Genomic DNA, 20,862 nt, shown 5'->3' with positions numbered 1-20,862 from the left:
TGTTGTGCAGATTTAAACAGAAAGTATTTTTATTGTTCTTGTTGTTTGGTTAGAGTTGAGTAATCCAGCGCTTTTTGCCGTGATCTGGATCAACCAGATGGAGACCTGATACCACGTCTTGTCTGTCCACAAAATGTGTGGACAGACAAAATCCACCCTAACTGAAAGTGGTTCTACAAGCTAATAAAAAATGTACATTTACTTCTCAAGCAATCAGCTGAATTAATTTATGGAGTCATTTCATTCACTATGTTACAGTTTTCCCTGAAATCCAGCCCAAATCCAGTTCTCTGCTGGAACCAAGATCTTCCTGATCCTGGGGGTGAAAGTTAGATTGATCCAATACAAAAGTTTTGAACATCAGAAATGGGAGGCCTCATTCACGACTCTATTGGTCCGCCTTGTTAGTATTTTTGTCGAGGCTGAAATCAAGCTCTCATATTTCATGTCAAGATTTATACCCACCCTCTCTTCAAGATAAGGTTTACTGCCTGGCAAGATTTTAATGGCAACTGTAAAACTGTCTGAACAAAGCAGACACACATTTACCTCTTCCACCCTCAGAGACATTTTCTTCATTACCATTTTTCGAGAGTGCAGCTCTTTCTAAAAGTTTAGCTGCGAGTTTTATTCAGAGCGAGCTGTAACCCCGTCAGGGACTGATCAGAACAGATCTGGCAGCAGCGAACAGCAATTTTAGGAACTCTTATAGAGATATGAGAACACAAATGGGAAGCAAATAGCAAAGAGTCTGATAACAATGTTTGTACAGTGTCGAGGATGGGCCAGTCAGCAGAAGGTACAATGATAAACGAGTGTTTACAACGATAAATTTAAAGAGCTTGAAGTTGGGAGAAGATAGCAAAACTGTAGCTCCAGCAGAAAGTCTGTGGCTTTTTATTACAAGATAATATTCATTAGAATTAAATAGCTTAAGGTTTGTTTAATTTCTGTTTTTGAACAGGTGTTAACATCTGCAGGATGACCTCCTACAGGGGTTAATAACCGGATAATTGGCGCCTTTCTTTCTGAGGCTGTGTAAATATTGCAGTCATGTGTGCACAGCTGTCTGTTTCACTGACAGCAGTAATCACTTGTGTATGCTCACAGGAATCCTTTAATTACCTTTAGGACAACGATTGAGTCGGGTTGTTTACAGGGGATGCAGGAGTTCGATCTGTTTACATTTTGATGCATTCTTAGTTATTGATTTAATATGATGGCTTCCTTCTGCAGCATGATTGATTCTCTACAGTTCAGCTAATATGGCTCTTATTAGACTCAAAGACGGACTGACAGAAATGTCACATCTGCTTTAACATGTGCGCAGTGGCCCACCCTCTGCATTAGACAGGATGTGTTCTTTGCATAGACTATAAAATATGGACGTAGTCTCCGTCTGTTCCACATGCAGAGTAATGAAGCCCAAGGACAGGGCCAGAATTTTTTAGGTGGGCCTTAAATTATAAAAGTAAGTAAATGAATATTCCTATACAGATACATATCGTACTGTTATTATGTATGTTTTAGAGCAGATTTGGTTTCTTATTGATCCTGAAATATTTGTTAAAATTTGAGCGCATCAGACAGCAATGGCTCTCAATGGTATCAGCCAAAGAGTAGTGCTCTAACGCACCAATGGGCTGCGCTGTCTCAACTTCCCATGTATTATAGGCTTTAAGAGCAGCAACAATGATCACAGTTGAATAAAAAACATAAATCTACAGTCTTTCCCAAAATCATTCTCTAGTCCTATCAATATAACACGAGGCTGAACAAGTCAACTCATTTACCAACCAGGTAAGAGACTGCCAAACTCAGCCCATTTTATAAAGACAGGACATCCAGCAAAAACAATGTGAGCTCAAAGTGACAACTTTTATATATCTCTTTCAAACCAATTTAAAAAAGAAAGAAAATAAAGAAAAAAGAAAAGTTAGAGGTGGGCCTGTCAGAAAGTGGGTGTGCCTGGAACTATTGGGCCCACCCATGACGCCGCCCCTGATGAAGCTAATTGTTGACAGGGGCCACATTGGATACGACGCAGGCTTTGAGCTTCTTTTCTAACAGCTATAGAGCGCCTGTCAGTCACATGAGCGGTTAGAATTATCAATGAATAGCAAGTTTTACCACTCCGGCATAGACTTAAGGCGGGTACACACTACAGGATAAACGGGCTGATTTTTGTCCTGATCTCCCCTTTATGATCAAAGCAGCAAAGGCCTGATTGTCTGATGACATCATTTGAGATTTTCCTGTGGTGTGGGGTGTGTTAGAGTGATGTCTTCTGGTCGGAGCCACTTGGAAGGCCTTCAATTTAGAGTTCGTAGATAATGAGCATGTTTCATATTTGCTACTAAAATTCCTGTAGTGTGTGGGGCCCTCTGAGAGGAGCCGAGCAGCTACAGCGTATAAAGCCAATCAAGACGCGAGCTGACTCAGCTGACTGACTAAAGAGGAAGTAAGAAATCTATCTGTAATACTTAAAACGACTTTACTCACCTCCAACTCGCATTGTTATTCATACAGCCCATATCCCCACTGTCTCCACATCCTTTTCCATAAGCCCTTTTCTTTTGTGTGTTTTTTTTTAATAATATTTTTTTTTAATTCTAGAGTCCAGAAACAAACATCTTTGCTTTTTCCCATACGTCCGTCGTGTTTGTTTACATCGAAGTCACGTTTTTCTACATGAGATTTGGAATATTGAACGTGAAGAAGCTGAAGCTCTGCTGAAGAATCTGTTAGTGTGTGGTGCCCTCAGAGTGCAGACCACACACTGTAAGATCAAGAGAGAGAAATCTTGTGCGATCTGTCTTTTGTTATCATTAAGTGTGTGCTCTCTAAATGTGTGACGTTTTGGAGAATCCTGTAATGTGTACCAGTAGTTTTTCTGAACCAGATGTTCCCCCTTTGGCAGTGTATGGGTTGAAAAAAGAGGTAATTTATAGACACAACAAATCCAGACACAACCATTGACTGTAGGGTATACAGCATCACTTCATTGCCATCTTTAGTGAACTTTTAAGCAAAAAATTGCCTTAGATGAGTTCCCACCTTTAGGTTAGAGGAACCAAGGATTATGTTATCTGTTGCCCAATCAAAGCTAGATAATTAACTGGGTCCATTATATATCTGTTTTATTTATATCTGTTTTCCTGTTAACTTTAAATTTAATTACATAATTTGTCATTAAACCCTCATTTCTGACTTACAATGCAATCACAGTGTTATCAAATGTGATATATGCATGAGGTTTCATAAACCCCTCATTTAAAATATGTTTCAGCCAAATAAACTTGATTTTCATTCCAATTCTGAGTCGTGACATCAGTTTTATCAGGTCAGACGTGTTAATATTCTAACAACACATCCAGCATGGCCAATTTAGACGGTCATCAGTCTAACATCAGGCTAAAGGACAAGGTCAAAGACGAGCAGACAGATATTAGATTCAGGTCTTGTTCTGCTTTCTTAAGAAGGTTAAGTGTGGTCTTGCTGCTTGACTAATGATGTGAACGTCACCGGTTTATTTTCTCAGTGTCTACCTGTCCTTACTGGACCTCAAACTCTGAGTGTGTGTGTGTGTGTGTGTGTGTGTGTGTGTGTGTTAACGATGGAGAGTATAAAACAGTGTGAGTGTTCAGGAAATGATAAAGACTCATTTAAGTGATCTAAGAGCAGACCATTTAAAAAGTACTGTATTCAGGAAATCACTGAGTCGATGGTCTCTGTAACACAAAGCAGATCAAACTGAGGCATAGACCTTGGAGCAGCTCTGTTTGGATGAACACTTCACAAAGTGTGAGCACATGAAGTGAGGAGAGTGTCAACAGAGTCCTGTTGTTCTGTTGGTGCACTCACTGATTATAAAGGCTGCTACAGGAAATGAGGATAAATGGTAAAAAGAGATGTATGCAGAGGTTCGATGTTAGGAGATGGGAGAGCTATGACAGTTTTGTAAAGATTAATGGTTTTTAAATCCACTACAGATGAAGCCTGAAGATTAGTAGCTCCACTTTTCAAACATCATTACTTTTAGCCATACTCCCTGACTGTCAGGAAGAAGGAAACAAATGCAAAACAAGAGGACCTTTTTATAGATAATTTGCAAATTTAATCAAACTAAAAAAAAAGCACAAACCTAAAATGTCCAAGAAATAATGGCCTGCAGAGTTTCGCTGAAATCAGCAAGCTTTCAGACATGCAGGAATGCAGACTTTTTGCCCAAAGATGATTTGTAATATGGTTTCCCAAAGCTGATGGAATGGAGTGATCTAGAATTTCAAAATAAAACCAGGAAAGATCCGAGCTTTCCATCAACACTGTGCCTGTTGCTGATTTACTGACATCAGTTGTCCATGACATAGAGTTGGAAAAAAACACTGCTCAAATCACCAGAAATACTTTCACGGGTTGGTCCTTCAGATCAGTAACTCAGAGAAACAGAGATTTGATAGACCTAATACCTCTTTCTAACCACAGTCAGGGTCATATGTGAGCTATAACCTGTTTTTTTATTTTATTTTATTTTATTTTATTTTTTTATTTTTTATTTTTCAAGCCATCCTGCAATCTTGACACTTCATAAGCTGTGTTTCCACCAAGCAGTCTGGTACAGTTAAGCCTGACTTCGTTTGCACTTCCACAGAAAACTGTGCCCTCTTGTGATAGGCCGAGTTTAAGCCAGATGCCGAAAGCAGCAGCTGTTAAATAATGGTGCAGTGCGACACAATTTACCCCGCTAGCTAATAAATCCAATAAAGAAGAAAATCGCGACATAGTAAACAAAGTAAACAAAGCAAGAGAAAGTAGTAAAGTAGTAAACAAAGAGCAACGATGGGAGACATGCAGCATTTTGTCCTCTCTGTGATTGACATGTAGCTCTTTGCTACAAAGTGCAATCAGTCTTTGTTTCAGAGAAGTCTGCGTGCCACCAGGAGAAATGCAGCCACTGTTACATGATAACTCTTTTGACCAATCAATGGTCTGCAGTGTGGTAGCTCCACCTTTCCAGAGCGGATCAGTTCAGTCTGGCACCCATAAGAAAGGGTCCCAAAAAGTGAGATGGCTCGTCTCGGTTACTTGGGGATCTGTCGCGGGATAAGTCAGTGAAAACGCCACAAAATGCATGCCATACCAAGACAAACCGAACCGGTCTGCTTGGTGGAAACGCGGCTATAGTGAACCCTTGATTTAGGGGCTGTCTTCAAAGTGCAAATTAAAAACAAAGAGGAACTTCAACCTAAATACCTGATGTTCTCACAAGAATGCTCTCCTATTGGCAAGACTTCAACTTAGGGATGTCCAGATCAGGTGTTTCTGTCCCTGAGTCAGATTCATTTGATTTTGAGTATCTGCCAATACCGAGTCCTGATCCGATCTACACCAATGCATCCAAAAAAAATTACATATGTATTTATATACACATGGTCTGTGATCTGATAGGGACATCCTGACTTGAACTTTTAGCATATGAGCTCGTATCTTACCAACATATTTTCACTCCAAACCCCTGAGGTGTTCTAAGTAGGTTTTGCAGAAAGCACTTTAACTTTTCCTCATGTAAAATTTCATCAAAGTACTTGCATTTGAGTAAAATATTTCTGTACTCTTTTTATCTTTGCACAAAAGAATCTTCCACCCAAAAGGTCATTGTCAGTCGGGATCACTTCTGAAATATCAGACACTAACTGACTCAAGACTTGTACCTGCTATTAGAGAAAAACATGCTTTTTATGTGGATATTCTTTCATCAGGACATTTATCCTAATGGACATGCCTCAACCAGAACTACCAGCTTTGGAGCTGCAACAGAGGACTAAACAGGAGCAATTTCAAAGCTTTGTTTACCTATTAATGTCAAGCTTAATTTATGAAAAACAGACATTAAAATTGTTTAATTTTTCTTTGACATATGTACCAAAGATTTTTATTATTTGCTTTATGAGAGATTTTATCAGCTTCACTGAGAGGTTGATCTCTGCAACATGTGCACAGAATGTTAAACAGTGCGTGTTGGAATCTAACCTCATTTTTCCCTCGTCTCTAGTTTGTTCCATTCAGAGACTACATCGACAGATCTGGAAACCAGGTTCTCAGCATGGCCCGGCTGGCTAAAGATGTCCTCGCGGAGATCCCCGACCAGCTGCTGTCTTTTATGAAGAGCAGAGGAATTGAACCGCGACCAGCCCTTTCTTCCTCACCGCTCCCGGAGCTGCACCGACATATCTGACCCCCGACCCGCCGATTCACAGCCGCTCATCTCTGCTTGTCTCTTTCGCCTTCTCTGCTCAGCCGTGCTCAGCTCTCCTACAGTTATTTGTCACTTAAAAGGAGCAGCAGGATCGACCCGTGACTCGCCCTCCTACTCTCTTATCGTCGTAAAAGCTAAACAGGCGCATCACACCGACACAGTGGGGGCTCGTCCCTGACTCACCCGCTGCTCTTCCTCTTGAACTCCCCCTGTTACACTTCAGATCTACTGTGTGGAAGAAGAGTCAGACTGAACCATGACTGTCCCTCTCCTGCCCTCTGAAACCTTTCACAGACTTTCTGAATCCCTCTCACCTCACACCTTCTGTACTTTTTGTCCTCACTCTGTTGACACCAGTCACATTTGGCAGGAGCCCCAGAAAGTGTCAGTCATTAGGTTAAACTGAGCTTAGTCCCCATAAACCTGGGATAAGCTGAATACAGCAGCTTGTATCGGCTGCTTTGGGACTGGTTTTGGCCGAGTTCTGACTATTTAAGAGTAATTGGTCACTGTGTGGACAGGTGTTTGTGATTTATTCTCCACGACCGTCATTATCCTCAGGCTGTGCCAAATCTCCTGGAACTGAAATAGAAGCTGCCAAAAATTCAGCTCCATCCTTCTCAAACTGAGAGGAGCGTCTCTCCCAGAGGATTTAGAGGATTGGAGGGAGAGGAAATGCCCGAGGTGAGAGGGACAGGTGCATTCTGGGATTTTAAAGCAGTGAAAGTTAGTGGTTTGTCGTTGATTTAAATGCAGTAAACAGCTGGAGCTGCAGCAGTGACTGTGAGAGCTCATGCAGACAGATTAGGTAGATGAAAAGTTGTACTTTAACTCTTTCATGCATCGTTTGCCATGTCCAGACCTGGTCACTAACCCTCTAGACCTGCAAGTCTTACTTTTACACCTTTTTGTCATCCAAAATCAAAACATTTGCAGAAAAAAAGGCTGGATGATGGATAACCAGGCCCTTCAAAAATTCAAATCCAGAATGCAATTTACTTTTCATATCACCATGGGAAATACTGTATTCCAGATTCATACATTCTGTATTTTCTGTGACTGACAAGTTCAGCGAATGTTCTGCATCACTGGATGTTCTCCCAGCTGGGTTTTTATTAAGATTCAATTCCATCTTTTATATTTTATTTATTGATTTCATTTATAATAGTCAGCGGGGTTTACTTTTTTTTTTTTTAAGTCCACAAATAATCTAATACATTTTAATTAAAGCTGCTACTCTTGATAAACGTGTGGTTAAGATCCAAAAGAAACTCTGGGTCTCACTAACCTTGTTGCTACTTTTGATGCAAAATAACGTGAGTTCAAAAAAGTGGAATCTGTGAGCTGAGATCTGAATACTCACCCAGTCGGTATTGACTAATCATGTGTCCACAACATCTGTATGGAGAGCAAAAGCAGGCATAAAACAGTTTGCCTTAAAAGCATCCCAGATTTCATCTGTGCTAAACTGAGAATGATTGAGTAATCCACTTCACAGATATCCACATTTAAATGTACCCCACGGACTCTTCTTTAAATATCTTAATTCAGGCAGCAGTCTTGCTCCACTCTCTGTCATGAGGAACAGCTTTTTTAAATCATTTCAGATTCTCCTTTATCTCCTCTTTTTTGAGGGCAGAATTGACAAAATTTGCAGTTTTACTTTTGACAGACCTGCATCAAGATGATGAAATTGAAACAAACTTTAAACATGTAAGTTGTTGGTCAGTTACAAGATGATCAAGGATTATTTTGTTGTTTTTTATTTATTTATTTATTTTATTTTATTTTATTTTATTTATTTTATTTTATTTTTTTATTTATTTATTTATTTATTTATTTATTTATTTATTTACTTTGGGGGGTGGGGTATATTTTGGGATTTCTATGCCTTTTATCAAGTTAGGACAGAGTAGTGGATAGAGCAGGAAAAGGGGTGAGAGTGGGGAGTGACATATGGAAAAGAGTTCACAGGTTGGACTCACAACCAGGCCAACTACCAACTAATCCAAGCAGCAACCTCCGGTTTAAGAATAAGAGACAATGCTGAAGTGCTAAAATCTGCTGTTTCTCGAGTGTCCGCTTGAGGCTGGCTCCAGAAGTATCGGAAGTCCTATTCACAGCTTGGTTCAAAAAACGTCTCCTGTATGAGTCGCTAATTTTACTTTTGGAGCACACTATACAGGGGGTGAATTTTTTTTCGCCCAATAAGAGGCACAGCTTAGGGTCTCATGACCATCGGGCGCCCTATTGCTGTACGCGAACCCCTTGCCCCTACCAATATGGCCGCGATAGCCGACGTGCTTCATTTACTGTTTTGGTAACAGACAGGTGACATCGGGGAGATTACGTCCATGTTTTATGCAGTCTATGACCTAACTCCCTGGTCTTTTGAAAAAAAGCTCAAGTTATTTTGAGTCAAAGTGAGTCAGAATGAAAGAAGGAAGACTCAGCCAGAAGTCATTGTTTGGTTACACCAAAACATGTTGCATAACACACATATCATGAAGTTGCTGAAACATGGCGTCCATTGCATGATTCAAAACATTCTCAAAACACAATATGTAAAGTTCAAATTATTCACCTGATTTGAATTACTTGACAATGACAGTTTCTACATAACAGCTATCCCATGGTGGTTAAATGATTCATGCATGAAAGGTTAAAGTAGGACAAAGACTTATGTCCAACTGCTGCAGCTTGAATTGAAAAATCACAGCTATTATGAGTCACAACTCAGTCAAATCTCAACATGACACAGAAGACAAACACATATTATTTAGATTTGAGTGTCTCAGAGCATTATTATTCCCATCACCATAAATGAATATAGATTGTCTCATTAATCAACTGAGCAACCAGATGAATTAGTAACGAGGGTGAATTTCAGGGAGACTTTAGGAGTTTCTGATGTGGACGTCACACAGAGAGCAGCAGACAAGTGTTTGCAGGTCTCGTGTGGGGTTTCCGTTCATCACTACCATTCACACCCACACACATACACACTTCTTGAAACACACCTCTCTCTGCCGTGACACACCCACCTTCTCTTTTCTCAGCGTGAGCTGATGCCTGGTGCCGATTCCCCTCCTGCTGTCAGAGAAATGCCAGTCTCTCTCCGGCTGCCCTGCAGAGAGGAGGAGGAGGAGGAGGAGGAAGGAAGGAGGGGAGGAAGAGATGGGGAGGGATGGAAGAGGGCAGAGAAAATGGAAGAGGGGTGAAGGTGGTGAAAAGAGGGAGGGGCGGATACAAAACAATCAAAGGCAAGGCCAGAAGAGAGTGAAGGCAAGTGACTGAGACGGACAAGGACACAGTGAAGATGAGGACTGTCAGGAGGAAGGAGAGATGAGTGACAGCTGCAGATGAGGGTTTGAGACATCAGCACAGAGGAAGACGACGGCTCTGTCTTAAGTTTCTATGCCTGATACGTCTTTGTATGTATGTTTTAATCTTGCAAAACAAAGAAGGCTACATGCACATTCTTCTGAAGCAATATACCTGAGTCCCTGTGAAACGTCTCCCCTATGCATGCCCCCCTCCTCCCTCTGTCCTAGTCCCCTGCCATGACTTGACATTTCAGTCCCAGGCAGACTAGAGCTGTGTATAAAGTGGGCAAACTCTGCCACCTAGTGTTCATCATGTGTACAGCAGGGTATCTTTTATTATGCATGAAAACTGTACATTCAGACTATAGCTCACTGAACACAGATGCATGACGTGATGCAGCTGTCCATACTGGACTCAAGCATCAGAGAAGTCAAGTTATGTGTTGATTATGAAGAAAATCTGCTACTCAGCTGTGTCCTAATGTGGTGTTTGACTTTTTAAAGATGTTTTGTTGAAGTCAGTGTAATGGTAGTTAATCACAGGGGTGTTGATGCTGTTTCCTGTGCTGTGTAAGTGCTCCTGTTGTTTTTTATAAACTTGTTTTTGCATGTTGAGGAATAATGTGTTGCATTGTTCAGCTGGTTGTTGTTGTCGCTGTAACTGTTAAAAGAAGCTGATACTCACTCTGATGCTGATTATATCTTGAAGTAATATGCATTCTTCTCATGTCACAGAACCTGTCGTTTGTAGGTTTCCTGTTGTGTTTGCTCCGTGTTGAAGACGTAGTTATATTTAATAATAAGGGAAAACTTGTGAACTTATCAACCAAGAGACTTGTATTTTTGATATTCTGCAATGATAAGGCCTGTTTCCAGCCTCGCAAAATTAAAGGAACGTGACATCAGTGATTTAAAACAAAAAAAAAAGCTTCTGAAGACACTCAAAGAATGTAGTAGATTTTTGTACACAAGCTTTTTGTCTTCTCCTGTTTGTCTCTTTGTTGTGCAAATGTGTGTCATAGTGTTAAATAAAGGATAATGGTTTAGAAGTCATTGTACATACAAACTATTGAATATGTTCTCAATCTGTGCAGATTTAGAGTATGTGACATAACCAGGACCTAAAAGATGCAAAGCCAATAAAAGAAGATGGGATGAAGAAATAAAGTCCTACTGAGAGGCTGTTATGACCCCAGTCAATCTATTAATGTAGCACAAAGTTTGTATGGACAGAGGAGCAGGATGATGAAGAGATCATTCTTAAAGAAAATCTGCAGAAAGGAGACTTGTGTCAAGCTTCCAAATTATTAAACACTGGCTTATTTAATTTGACAAATGTGTGACAGGGGCTGCATGGTGGTGCAGTGGTTAGCTGCACTTCACAGCAAAAAGGTTCCTGGTTTGATCCCCTGTCTAAGAAGGAGCCTTCCTATGTGGAGTTTGCGTGTCCTACCTGTGTATGTCTCCAAAGTCCTCCCACAGTCCTAAACCATACCTATCAGGTTGATGGTTTACCCTGAATTGAGGTGGTGACCTATTCAGCATATACCTTGCCTTGATTGGCTCTAAACCAGTCTTTTTCAACCTTGGGGTCACGACCCCACATGGGGTTGCCTGGAATTTCCAGCAATTGATTAAAACAATTTTTTTTAAAAAAAATTAAAAATACTAATATATTTTTAAATGATTGAATATATTTTCATTTAAATCGAAACACCACACATTTTCCCTTATAATAATAATAATAATTTAAAAAAACAAGTTTTAAGAAATGCAGTATATATATATATATATATATATATATATATATATATATATATATATATATATATATATATATATATATATATATATATATATATATGTGTGTACTATTAAATGAACAAAATTTTTTTTTTTTTTTTTGCAAAAAAAAACAAAAACAAACGAAACTTGTGATGTAAAAATGGGGTCACAGCCCAAAAAAGGTTGGGAACCACTGCTTTAAACCTACACACATAAAAACAAAAAACAACAACAACAAAAGAAACAAAAACAAAAAACAGAAGGACACCAATGACAATGTTTCTATGCAGCATATGTAGCACCTTTAAAACAAATGTTACAGGGCTCTGACAGAAACAGCAGAGATCCAGGGGGACGACAAGATCAAAATTTAACACAATAGAGCAGTGTTTCCCAAAGTTTTTTTCAGGTGACCCACATTTTTGGGGAAACAAAGCATGGTGACCCAATCCAGAATATGTCATTTGTGAATCAATTGACAGGATAAAAAAGGGGTTCTTTAATCATGTTTCAACATCACCGTACATCTTTTGTACCAGCCAACAGGCCTTACATATTTGACAAATGCATTACAGTTCAGAAAATGCTGGCATTTTTTTTACGGTGACGGGTTAGTCTGCTTGCTTTTCAGAATTATATTCCAGTCATGTGATATTCAGGACAAGATATTAAGGTGTGATGTTCATCCAGAATAGATGTAACAGCATCCAGCCATTCCTCTTTTTCAGCCTGACGTCACTGTACAGCTGTAACAAGCTGTAACACCCCCATTTCTGCAGCTGGTGCCTGTCCAAGATCCAGCAGTGACTTTGGACTTTCAAACTCAAAGAGGTTTTGAATTTGACTTCAAATCTTTCTTTTGGAAACTAGCAATCAAAGTAATCAATGGGTCAGCTCTTTCATATGTGTGATGGTGACACAGTGACAGTGTTTTCCTCTGAGTGCTGTAAAACATACGCTGGTGTGACTTTGGTTGTTTGAGTTGTGCCAGCTCATGGCTCCAGACTTTTGAAAAGCAGTTACATGTTTGCAGTTACAGTAAATATTGTGGTGATGACCCTACACAATGAAAATATAACCAGGTATGACAGTGTGAGGAGCCAATCATCAGTGAACAAATTGGCAAGGAGAGACTTCTTCTGGTAATGGAAAGCATGAATTTTGTGTTAACATTTTGAAAACTAATTTGGTGACCCATTAAAAATCTCTGGCGACCCACCTGTGGGACGAGACCCAGATTTTGGGAATGATTACGATAGAGCACTTTTGCACTGCAACAACAAAATAAAATTCTAAGGATTATGAGGAATAAGGAAACATTTTCCACAATAGTGTGACTGAACAAATGGATTTTCAACATATGCATAATTTTGCCTCATCCCTGTCTCTTGTCTGTATCCTAAGCTTGTATTTCACCAGGGCAATACATATTCATTACACGTACACTGCTACTTCAAATAAGGTAAGATAGGTTGAGACAATCCAATATGACTTTAATGATGCCCAGAAGGGAAATTCAGCAACACAAAAGCAACAAGTAAGAAAATCAAATGAAATTTGAGCAGATAAACAATAAGAAAAGTTCCTAAAGCTTGTATTTAAAAGTATAAACGCCCTCTGTTGCAGGGTTAAAGGACTTTTTCTGATTGAACGCTGCAAGATTTACTCATGGGTGATATTGTCTGTACTGTGAGGTTTAAGATAAACTCATACATAAGGTGCACTGTAAGGTGTTGTTGGTATCAGGTGTAATATAAGAGTCAATAAGGAGTGCAGCAGGGAGAAGAAAACATAGACTAATGTGTTTTTTTATATAGAGAAGTTTGAGATGAAATATTAAAACTAACGGTGAGAAATTGAATATTAAAGAAGGAAATATATCTTTAGTTCACAGTGATTCCTAAGATGCAATTAAATTGTTGGTTTAAAGGAGTGTTGTGGTGCGCCCTCCTACCACCTGTGTTTTACAAGGATTGTAAACATTGACTTTTTAAACTCTTTATGAGACTAAAGTCCCTGTGAGGACTTCCTTAGTGATCTCGAAAAAGTCTTACTTCTAGATGTATGCAGTGCCAATTCTTTTCCTCAGCTTCCTTCTTGGGTTGGGCAGGATTAATTTATGGCGCGTCGAAGTCCCCATGACAGCATCACATCAGCTGACAAAGTTTAGCCGTGAGAAAAGAGGTCTGTGTTCTTTGTGATTTATTTTGTAGAATAGAATAGAATAGAATAGAATAGAATAGAATAGAATAGAATAGAATGAAATTATTTTATTAATCCCAAATTGAAATTGTGGTGTTATGATAGCAACTGTCAGAGCAAGTTAAACAATAAGTCTAAAGTTCTTCCAATATAAGAACAGGACAAATATAGCTATGTATCAAGAATTTATTTATTTATTTATTTATTTTTTTACTGGTTTTGAAAATTAAAAGAAAAACAAAAAAAGGTACAAAATCATATCAGGCATCCTTACTTAATGTAAAAAATAATTGCTGGAGGAAAGAGATGTGAGTTTTCATTGAACAGATGTGACAGTGGTAAATGTGCAATAGCAGTAAAGAGGCTGAGCAGTTAGAGAATGCCATAACTTAAGTGTAAGTTTAATGTATGAGTTTAACAAGTAAGATGAGCAGAGCAGTTTATATATGGAGAGAGATCTTAAAACAATGATGGTGGATTGTTATAGGGGTCAACACTGGAGCTGGACTGTCTGAGAGAAAAAAGGCAGAAGACAGCCAAATGGGTGATAGAGCAAGTGCTAAAACACAAGCTAAAGGCAAAAACACAGGCTAAAGGCAAAAATAGGAGCTAAGCTGTTTGTGATGAAGTTCATTACAGCCCTCATGCAGCAGTTAGTGAATCAAATAAAGAGTGAGGTTACGTTTGCTCTGCTTGGTGGATGATGACTGACTGGACAAGATTTGCTAACATTACAAGTTACAGACATGTCCTAGAGCACCAGGCTTTGAGTAGTTTGAAATATTGCCTGTTACCAAACTACTGTAAATGTGACACACAGAAAATGTATTGTCACATTTTGTGGCATTTGTGTATGTTTTATTCTGATCAAATATGTCTGTAATTAAAACAGTTGAATGGAAGCCATAATGGCAGATGTATGCCCTTGTTAAAGGGATAGTTCAGTTTTTTTGAAGTGGGGTTGTATGAGCTCTATGTGACCACTAAGGACATTAGATACAGTAGAAAGTTGTCTCCTCTCCCTCAGTAAGACACAAACTGTAATCGATGGTGACGAGGAAATAGACGCTATCAGGGACAGACGGTACCAAATTCAAAGGCTATTTTCTCTGCCTACGAGAACTAAAATCAAAAAGTAATACCACAGTTTAAGAGTACGATACATACAATATTTTTTAAGTGCATTAAGTCTTCGGAAATATAAACATTTATCTGGACCTAACTAACTCATGTGTCCTTACGCGCAGCGCTAGTGTGCTCCGTCCCCCCTCCTCCTTTCAGCTGTAGGGAATGTAAACAAGCTATTCTTCGAGCGCTGGTTTTAGCCTCATGTAAGTTTGATCAAGTATCGTGATTCTTTTGTCTGTACTCTAAGGATTGTGAGGCAGCATAGGAAATTCAAAATTAGTGACTATGACAGCGACGATGAAGTTTAATTCACTTTGGAACCAAAAGGATACCTGCATGAACCTAGCTACACAGAGCTGCTACAGATGGAGACTGAAAGGAATACAGAGGAAACATCCGCGGACACTGGACATCGAGATGCTGAGTGTTACTGCTGCCACGACTGTTGTTGTTGTTGTTGTTGTTGCTGTTACAGGACACTCCAGAATTCAGAAGAGCAGGGAAATCTGTGTGATGAGTTATAAATGATTGAATATATTTTCATTTGAGAGTCAGCAGTGTCCTCTAACTCAGACAAATCCTGAAGAGTGTCTGTAACCAAGTTCCACTCGTGACAGCAGTAACACTCAGCATCCGTGGGCATTGAGTCACAGCTCAGACATTTACACCACTGAGTATTTCCCACTCAGCATCTCGATGTCCAGTGACCGCGGATGTTTCCTCTGTATTCCTTTCAGTCGACTTCTGTAGCAGCTCCTCTTCTGTGTGCTCCGGTTCATACAGGTATCCTTTTGGTTCCAAAGTGAATGAAACTTCATCGTCGCTGTCATAGTCACTCATTTTGAATTTCCTACGCTGCCTCACAATCCTTAGAGTACAGACAAAAGAATCACGATACTTGATCAAACTTACACAAGGCTAAAACCAGCGCTCGAAGCATAGCTTGTTTACATTCCCTACAGCTGAAAGGAGGAGGGGGGACGGAGCACACTAGCGCTGCGCGTAAGGACACATGAGTTAGTTAGGTCCAGATAAATGTTTATATTTCCGAAGACTTAATGCACTTAAAAAATATTGTATGTATCGTACTCTTAAACTGTGGTATTACTTTTTGATTTTAGTTCTCGTAGGCAGAGAAAATAGCCTTTGAATTTGGTACCGTCTCGCCCTGTTAGCGTCTATTTCCTCGTCACCATCGATTAAAGTTTGTGTCTTACTGAGGGAGAGGAGACAACTTTCTACTGTATCTAATGTCCTTAGTGGTCACATAGAGCTCATACAACCCCACTTCAAAAAAACTGAACTATCCCTTTAACAAGGACTTCAAAGTCCATTGTTATAGGTTTTGTGCACCACGCCAGCAGGAGGCAGTGTGACGGTGTGCTTCTCCTCTGGGACTATCTTTGATAGCGGACTCGCTTTCTCAGCTCAGTCTATGGAGCGAAGCTGTACTGAACAGAAGCATCGTTGCCTGCCCCATCTTTCCTCCTGTTTACACAGGTTTGTAAGTTGTGCAAAGATGTGTTTATGTATAAAACACAATGTTAACACTAAATGTGAGTTATCACCATGATGAGTAGCAGTTCAAGTGTACAAGTTAATGAATGACGAGAGGCTACTCTCCATATGTACCGCCATGAGGCTAAAGTGGCGCAAACGAGTAAAATGTCTTCCTCAGAGTCGGGGTCCATTACTCAAAAAAGTGAAGAGTTACCCGTTACTCGTTACTGTTGAAAAAAGTAGTGCCTTACACTACTTGATTACTCCATGGAAATAGTAAAGAAGTTACACTACTCGTTACATTACTTTATCCCCCTGATACATCTTTATATGCTTCAAGAGATTCGCGGTTGTGTTCCATGCAGTATTCAGCCTCTTATTTCCTGGACATAACTTGCATTTTACGGTCACGCTCTTCTCCTTTTGCTCTACAAAGTCCAAGTAATGTACATATCGCCATCCCTCAAACTTTGTTTTCTTTCAAGCAGAGGGTTCGGCGTTAGCCGCTTCGACTCCTTCCTCCTCCAGACTGTTTACTGTTTTGACTTGACTACAGAAATGCCCCGGAAGTGTATGTTACATGCCAATTGGTGTCTAATTGTGGTAGCGTGGTCTGTGTGCATTTCTTTCAATTCAATTCTAATGAGCTTTATTGACACGAGAAAACGTCCGTTTAAATTGTCAAAGCACGTACAAAATACAAAAACAGTTAAAGGATAAGTTTGGTTTGTACAGCTTTTACATTGTTTATAGAATGGAGTAGAACAAAATACTCACCCAGAAGGCTTTCCCGATCCAAGCAGTGCTTCAGGAGATATTTAGATCCAAAATCGTGCAGCGGACGTCTGTATAATGGGATCCATCGGGGCGTAGACAGCGCCGCTCCTAAAACTGCATTAATCGTCCAAAAACTCGTGTTTTTCACAAATATTCCATCATGGTCCACTCTGGGTTAGTCCTCTGCTGCAGTCTGTGTCACTCCAGACAGCGCTGTGTGGCTGTACTGACCTCCGAACTGACAAAGACTTTGCTTACGCTTGCCCCTCAAAGAAAGGAGTCAGCTCTCCAGAAAGTACTGTGCATGCGGTTGTTCTACTTCATTCTATAAACAATGTAAAAGCTGTATAAACCGAAATTATCCTTTAAAAGGGGATTTACAGTGGGAGGGAGTGCAGTGTTGTCACTGGGGCACAGATTTATATAAGGCAACCAATTTTACTGTGACAGTTCCATCAGCCCTTACCCGGAAGAGATAGCGAGTAGTTGCTCGTATGGCCACTGTTCCATCTACTGGTGGTAATAAAAAGAACTCCGCTTAAATAGTAATATTTTGGTTGCTCTATTTGCAGTCAATGTAAAAGTAACGACCGTGGCGTTTCATTTGTAACTCTAGTTTAACTACTAATCTAGGAGGAGTAGTGCCGTTACACTACTTGTTCCTATCAACAAAAGTAATTTAACTACTTGTAACGTTCATTACTTGTAGTTATATAGCCAACTCTGGTCTTCATGACCGTCACAAATTTAAGTGTTTAGTTTGGCTCCAGGATATTCCCTTTGGTCTATATGTACTAAATAGAATGTGATGTTTTGTTCTTAAAGACTGATGTTTTCACTATCAAAGTGATAAGAGCGTGTTTTGAGTGTTATGAGTCTTAATAGATGTAAGTTTTCAGTCTTCAGCTCTGACACTTTAGCATCTTAATAGCAGCATGCTAGTAGCATTTGTTTTAAGTATGAATACACTCATTAAGATTGTCAATTTAATCTAGGCTTAAACAGAAGCAGAGAAAACTGTTGTTTCATTTCAGAAGTCTTAAGCATTGTGACTCTATGTCCAAGTAGTTTTGTTTGGATTATGATGTTATTTTGTGGATTTTTCTCAGCTGAAGTACCTTTAGGATAGAGCTAAAACTGAAACAGAGAAAAAGGAAACGTTTATGAATTTTGTTTGTAAAAAAAAAAAAAAAGTCTAGTGAATCTGTACTGAACAGAAGCACCGTTGCCTGCCTCATCTTTCCTCCTGTTTACACAGGAATCTTATCTGTTTATGGGACCCCAGCCTGGGACCTGTAACATACACACTGAGTTTACAAAGTTTGCTCATTGTCATGTTTCAAACAACAGACCTTTTGTCTTGATCAAAGAAAAGTAGTGTTACAAAGAAAATCTGATCCCCATCCATTAAAAATAAGGCCTTGGCGACATTGGGGAGCAAGTGCTCATGGGAAGCAGAGTCTTTATTGTTAGGACTTATGCAAGCATTTCCAGAAAATGGGTTCCTCATAGCTCCTTCAAAGAAATGACAGTGATGTTTTCTGGTGGTGCATGCAAGCTGTTATCACTTGTGCTTTATTCCTGCATCACCAGCCAAAGTTTTGGCTGAAACTTCTAATCAACAGATTTAAGTGTAAAATTTTTAGGGTTTTATCAGCAAATATGGATATTGTGCTGAAACTATTGAGCATCCCCTTTCGAAAGCACTTATCTTCACCTCTTTGACGTCCTTTTCTTCCTTCCCACCACCGAGTCATACACAAGGCAGCACATAAGAGTTTTAACCAACATAAGGTTTAATTTAAACCGAACCATCCTTTCCTTAACACAGGTTTCTGCTGAGTATTTTTTTACAGATGTTTGTCCCAGCTCCACCCTCTTTGTCTCTAGGTTGACTGAAAGTTAGTTGAAGTCAGCATTTCCACGATAGCATGCATCATCGACAGGCTTCAGACACTGATGCTCGACGTCACAGGGAGTACATCCATGTTTAAAACAGTCTGTGGCTGTAACATGTGCATGTAATTAAAAAAGAGAACAAGCCTCTCCTCAGGGAATTGACAAACAAGCTGTTTGTTGTTTAAGGTTGCTGTAATGTAGAGGTTAGCGAGGGGGGAGAAAAAGTGACTCAACAGAACGTTGCATTTGTACGGGGGGAACAGTCGGTTCCGGACGTGCTGTGACAGCCTATTAAAGGTAATGACTTAAAGAGGGAGAGGAGAAGCTCTGCTGCGATGTAAACATGCTGCTGAAGGAGCTGTTTGAAGCAGGCAGAGGCAGGAAGAGGGTTCATTCATTCATTCATTCATTCATACATTCAGAGAAACTGAGGGCTGCACTGTGGAGAGTTTCATCATGACAGAAAGATCACTTCATGTTCACTTCACACATCCTCATCCATCTCCTGCAGCTCTGCTCAACAACAAGCAGATCCTGAGATCATTATGTTCCTTTTTTTTCTTCCGAAACATAATTTTTTATGAGTGTGTGGAAAGAAACGAGGAACAACATCTGGCAGAAACGTGTGTTTTTTAAAGGGACTTGAACAAACCAGGTTTTGTGGGACTTTGGGTAATAGGTCAGAGAGGCTTAGCTCAGGGAAACTTTGGGCAAATATAAATGAAGCCTTCAAGCTTGACAGAAAAAAGAAAAGCGAGGCACACTTGAAGTTTTAAGCAGACTACTTACAAGCTACCGGAGCTGGACGGGCTACTGTTGGATTCTTCCTCACAGTGTTCGGGTAAATTGCTTTAACTAGTGGTTTATACAAAGTCCAGTGATGGTTTTGTGCAGGATCCAGTGTGGTTTCCTCAAACATGAACTGGAACCAGCTTTGAACAAAGCTTAGCAATGTTATAAGATGATTTATGAGAGCACAGAATGACTGTGCTAAATTAACAGTGACGTTTTCCGCTGCGCACGTTTGCAATTTAGTGCTGAGTAAATAATCAAAGATGTAATCACGTCAGCTTTTTTAAAGACTCAATAAAAGAAGCAGTAGTATTACCAATAACAACAATGTGGCTTTTCTGTTTTTCCACTTACCTCACCGCCGACTGCTTTTATAAAACAGCTTTCTGTTGTTGTTGTGCTGTCACAGCTGAGAGGTGCTGCGGACGGAGTTACAAACCAAACAGAGGCATGGCCAAGTCAGCACAATCACACGCTGTTAATCCATGTACTGTCTCTCTAGAGAGGCTGAATGGATTAGTTTTTTGGTATCATTGAAACAATAATGTGTTTACCACTTTTAAAATAAAGGTTTTTTTTTTTTTTTAATTTAAAATAAAGTTAAATATGAAGCTACCACCAGCGTCCAGTAAGAGTGATGAGTTTCATTAACTTTCCTGCATTCAGACCGGCAGCCTAGAGCAAACTTTTGCCCTCTGCTTCTCACATGAGTTTGCCAAGAGCATCAAATGTGTTTATTAGCATTAAGTGGCAAATACTCACATCTTGGGTCGTGACCAAACCAAATGCCATCCTGTAAGTGCTGCTGACATCATCCAGGGGCACAAACAGTTTGCTTGATCTCTCCACCTCCTGCAAGAAACTGTGTCTGAGTTCATTTTGATGCTGCCTTTAGTGACTCGATGCTTCTCAGTGTACACTTTAATCAGTGTAAAGGATCAGACCCATTACAGTTTTTCTCAGTTGCTTTGGTTCATTTCTCAGGTCAGAATTAAAATTCTCAAAACTACTTGTTCAATCTTCATATCATTGTGTCACTTGGGCTGATCGAAAAAGCAGTTCCTCATTTCTTTGAACAAGATGCAAATCTTTTTGGACATTCATACAAATGATTATGAACAATTCTCTGCTGTTTCCTACATTATCACCCGCTTTTGTCATGTTGTTCAAAATAGACTATCATGGATCTCTGTTGAA

General features: G+C 39.7%; 1 protein-coding gene across 2 annotated transcripts in view; it reads left to right on the top strand.

Moving 5' to 3' along the window:
* cpne9 (copine family member IX) overlaps positions 1 to 8,054 on the top strand; it is a 141,623-nt gene extending 133,569 nt beyond the window's left edge. For both annotated transcript variants that reach the window (XM_074681400.1, XM_074681399.1), the window contains one exon: positions 6,053 to 8,054. In XM_074681400.1, coding sequence (XP_074537501.1) covers positions 6,053 to 6,235 — 183 coding nt within the window. In that variant the 3' untranslated portion in view covers positions 6,236 to 8,054. The remainder of the gene's footprint in view (positions 1 to 6,052) is intronic.
* The last annotated feature ends 12,808 nt before the right edge of the window (positions 8,055 to 20,862 follow it).

The sequence above is a fragment of the Halichoeres trimaculatus genome, unplaced genomic scaffold (genome assembly GCF_033239565.1).
Source record: "Halichoeres trimaculatus isolate MK-OKI-2021-1 unplaced genomic scaffold, fHalTri1.1 fHalTri1_scaffold_11, whole genome shotgun sequence".
Classification (NCBI taxonomy): Eukaryota; Metazoa; Chordata; class Actinopteri; order Labriformes; family Labridae; genus Halichoeres; species Halichoeres trimaculatus.
This window is presented reverse-complemented; position numbering and strand designations above follow the sequence as displayed.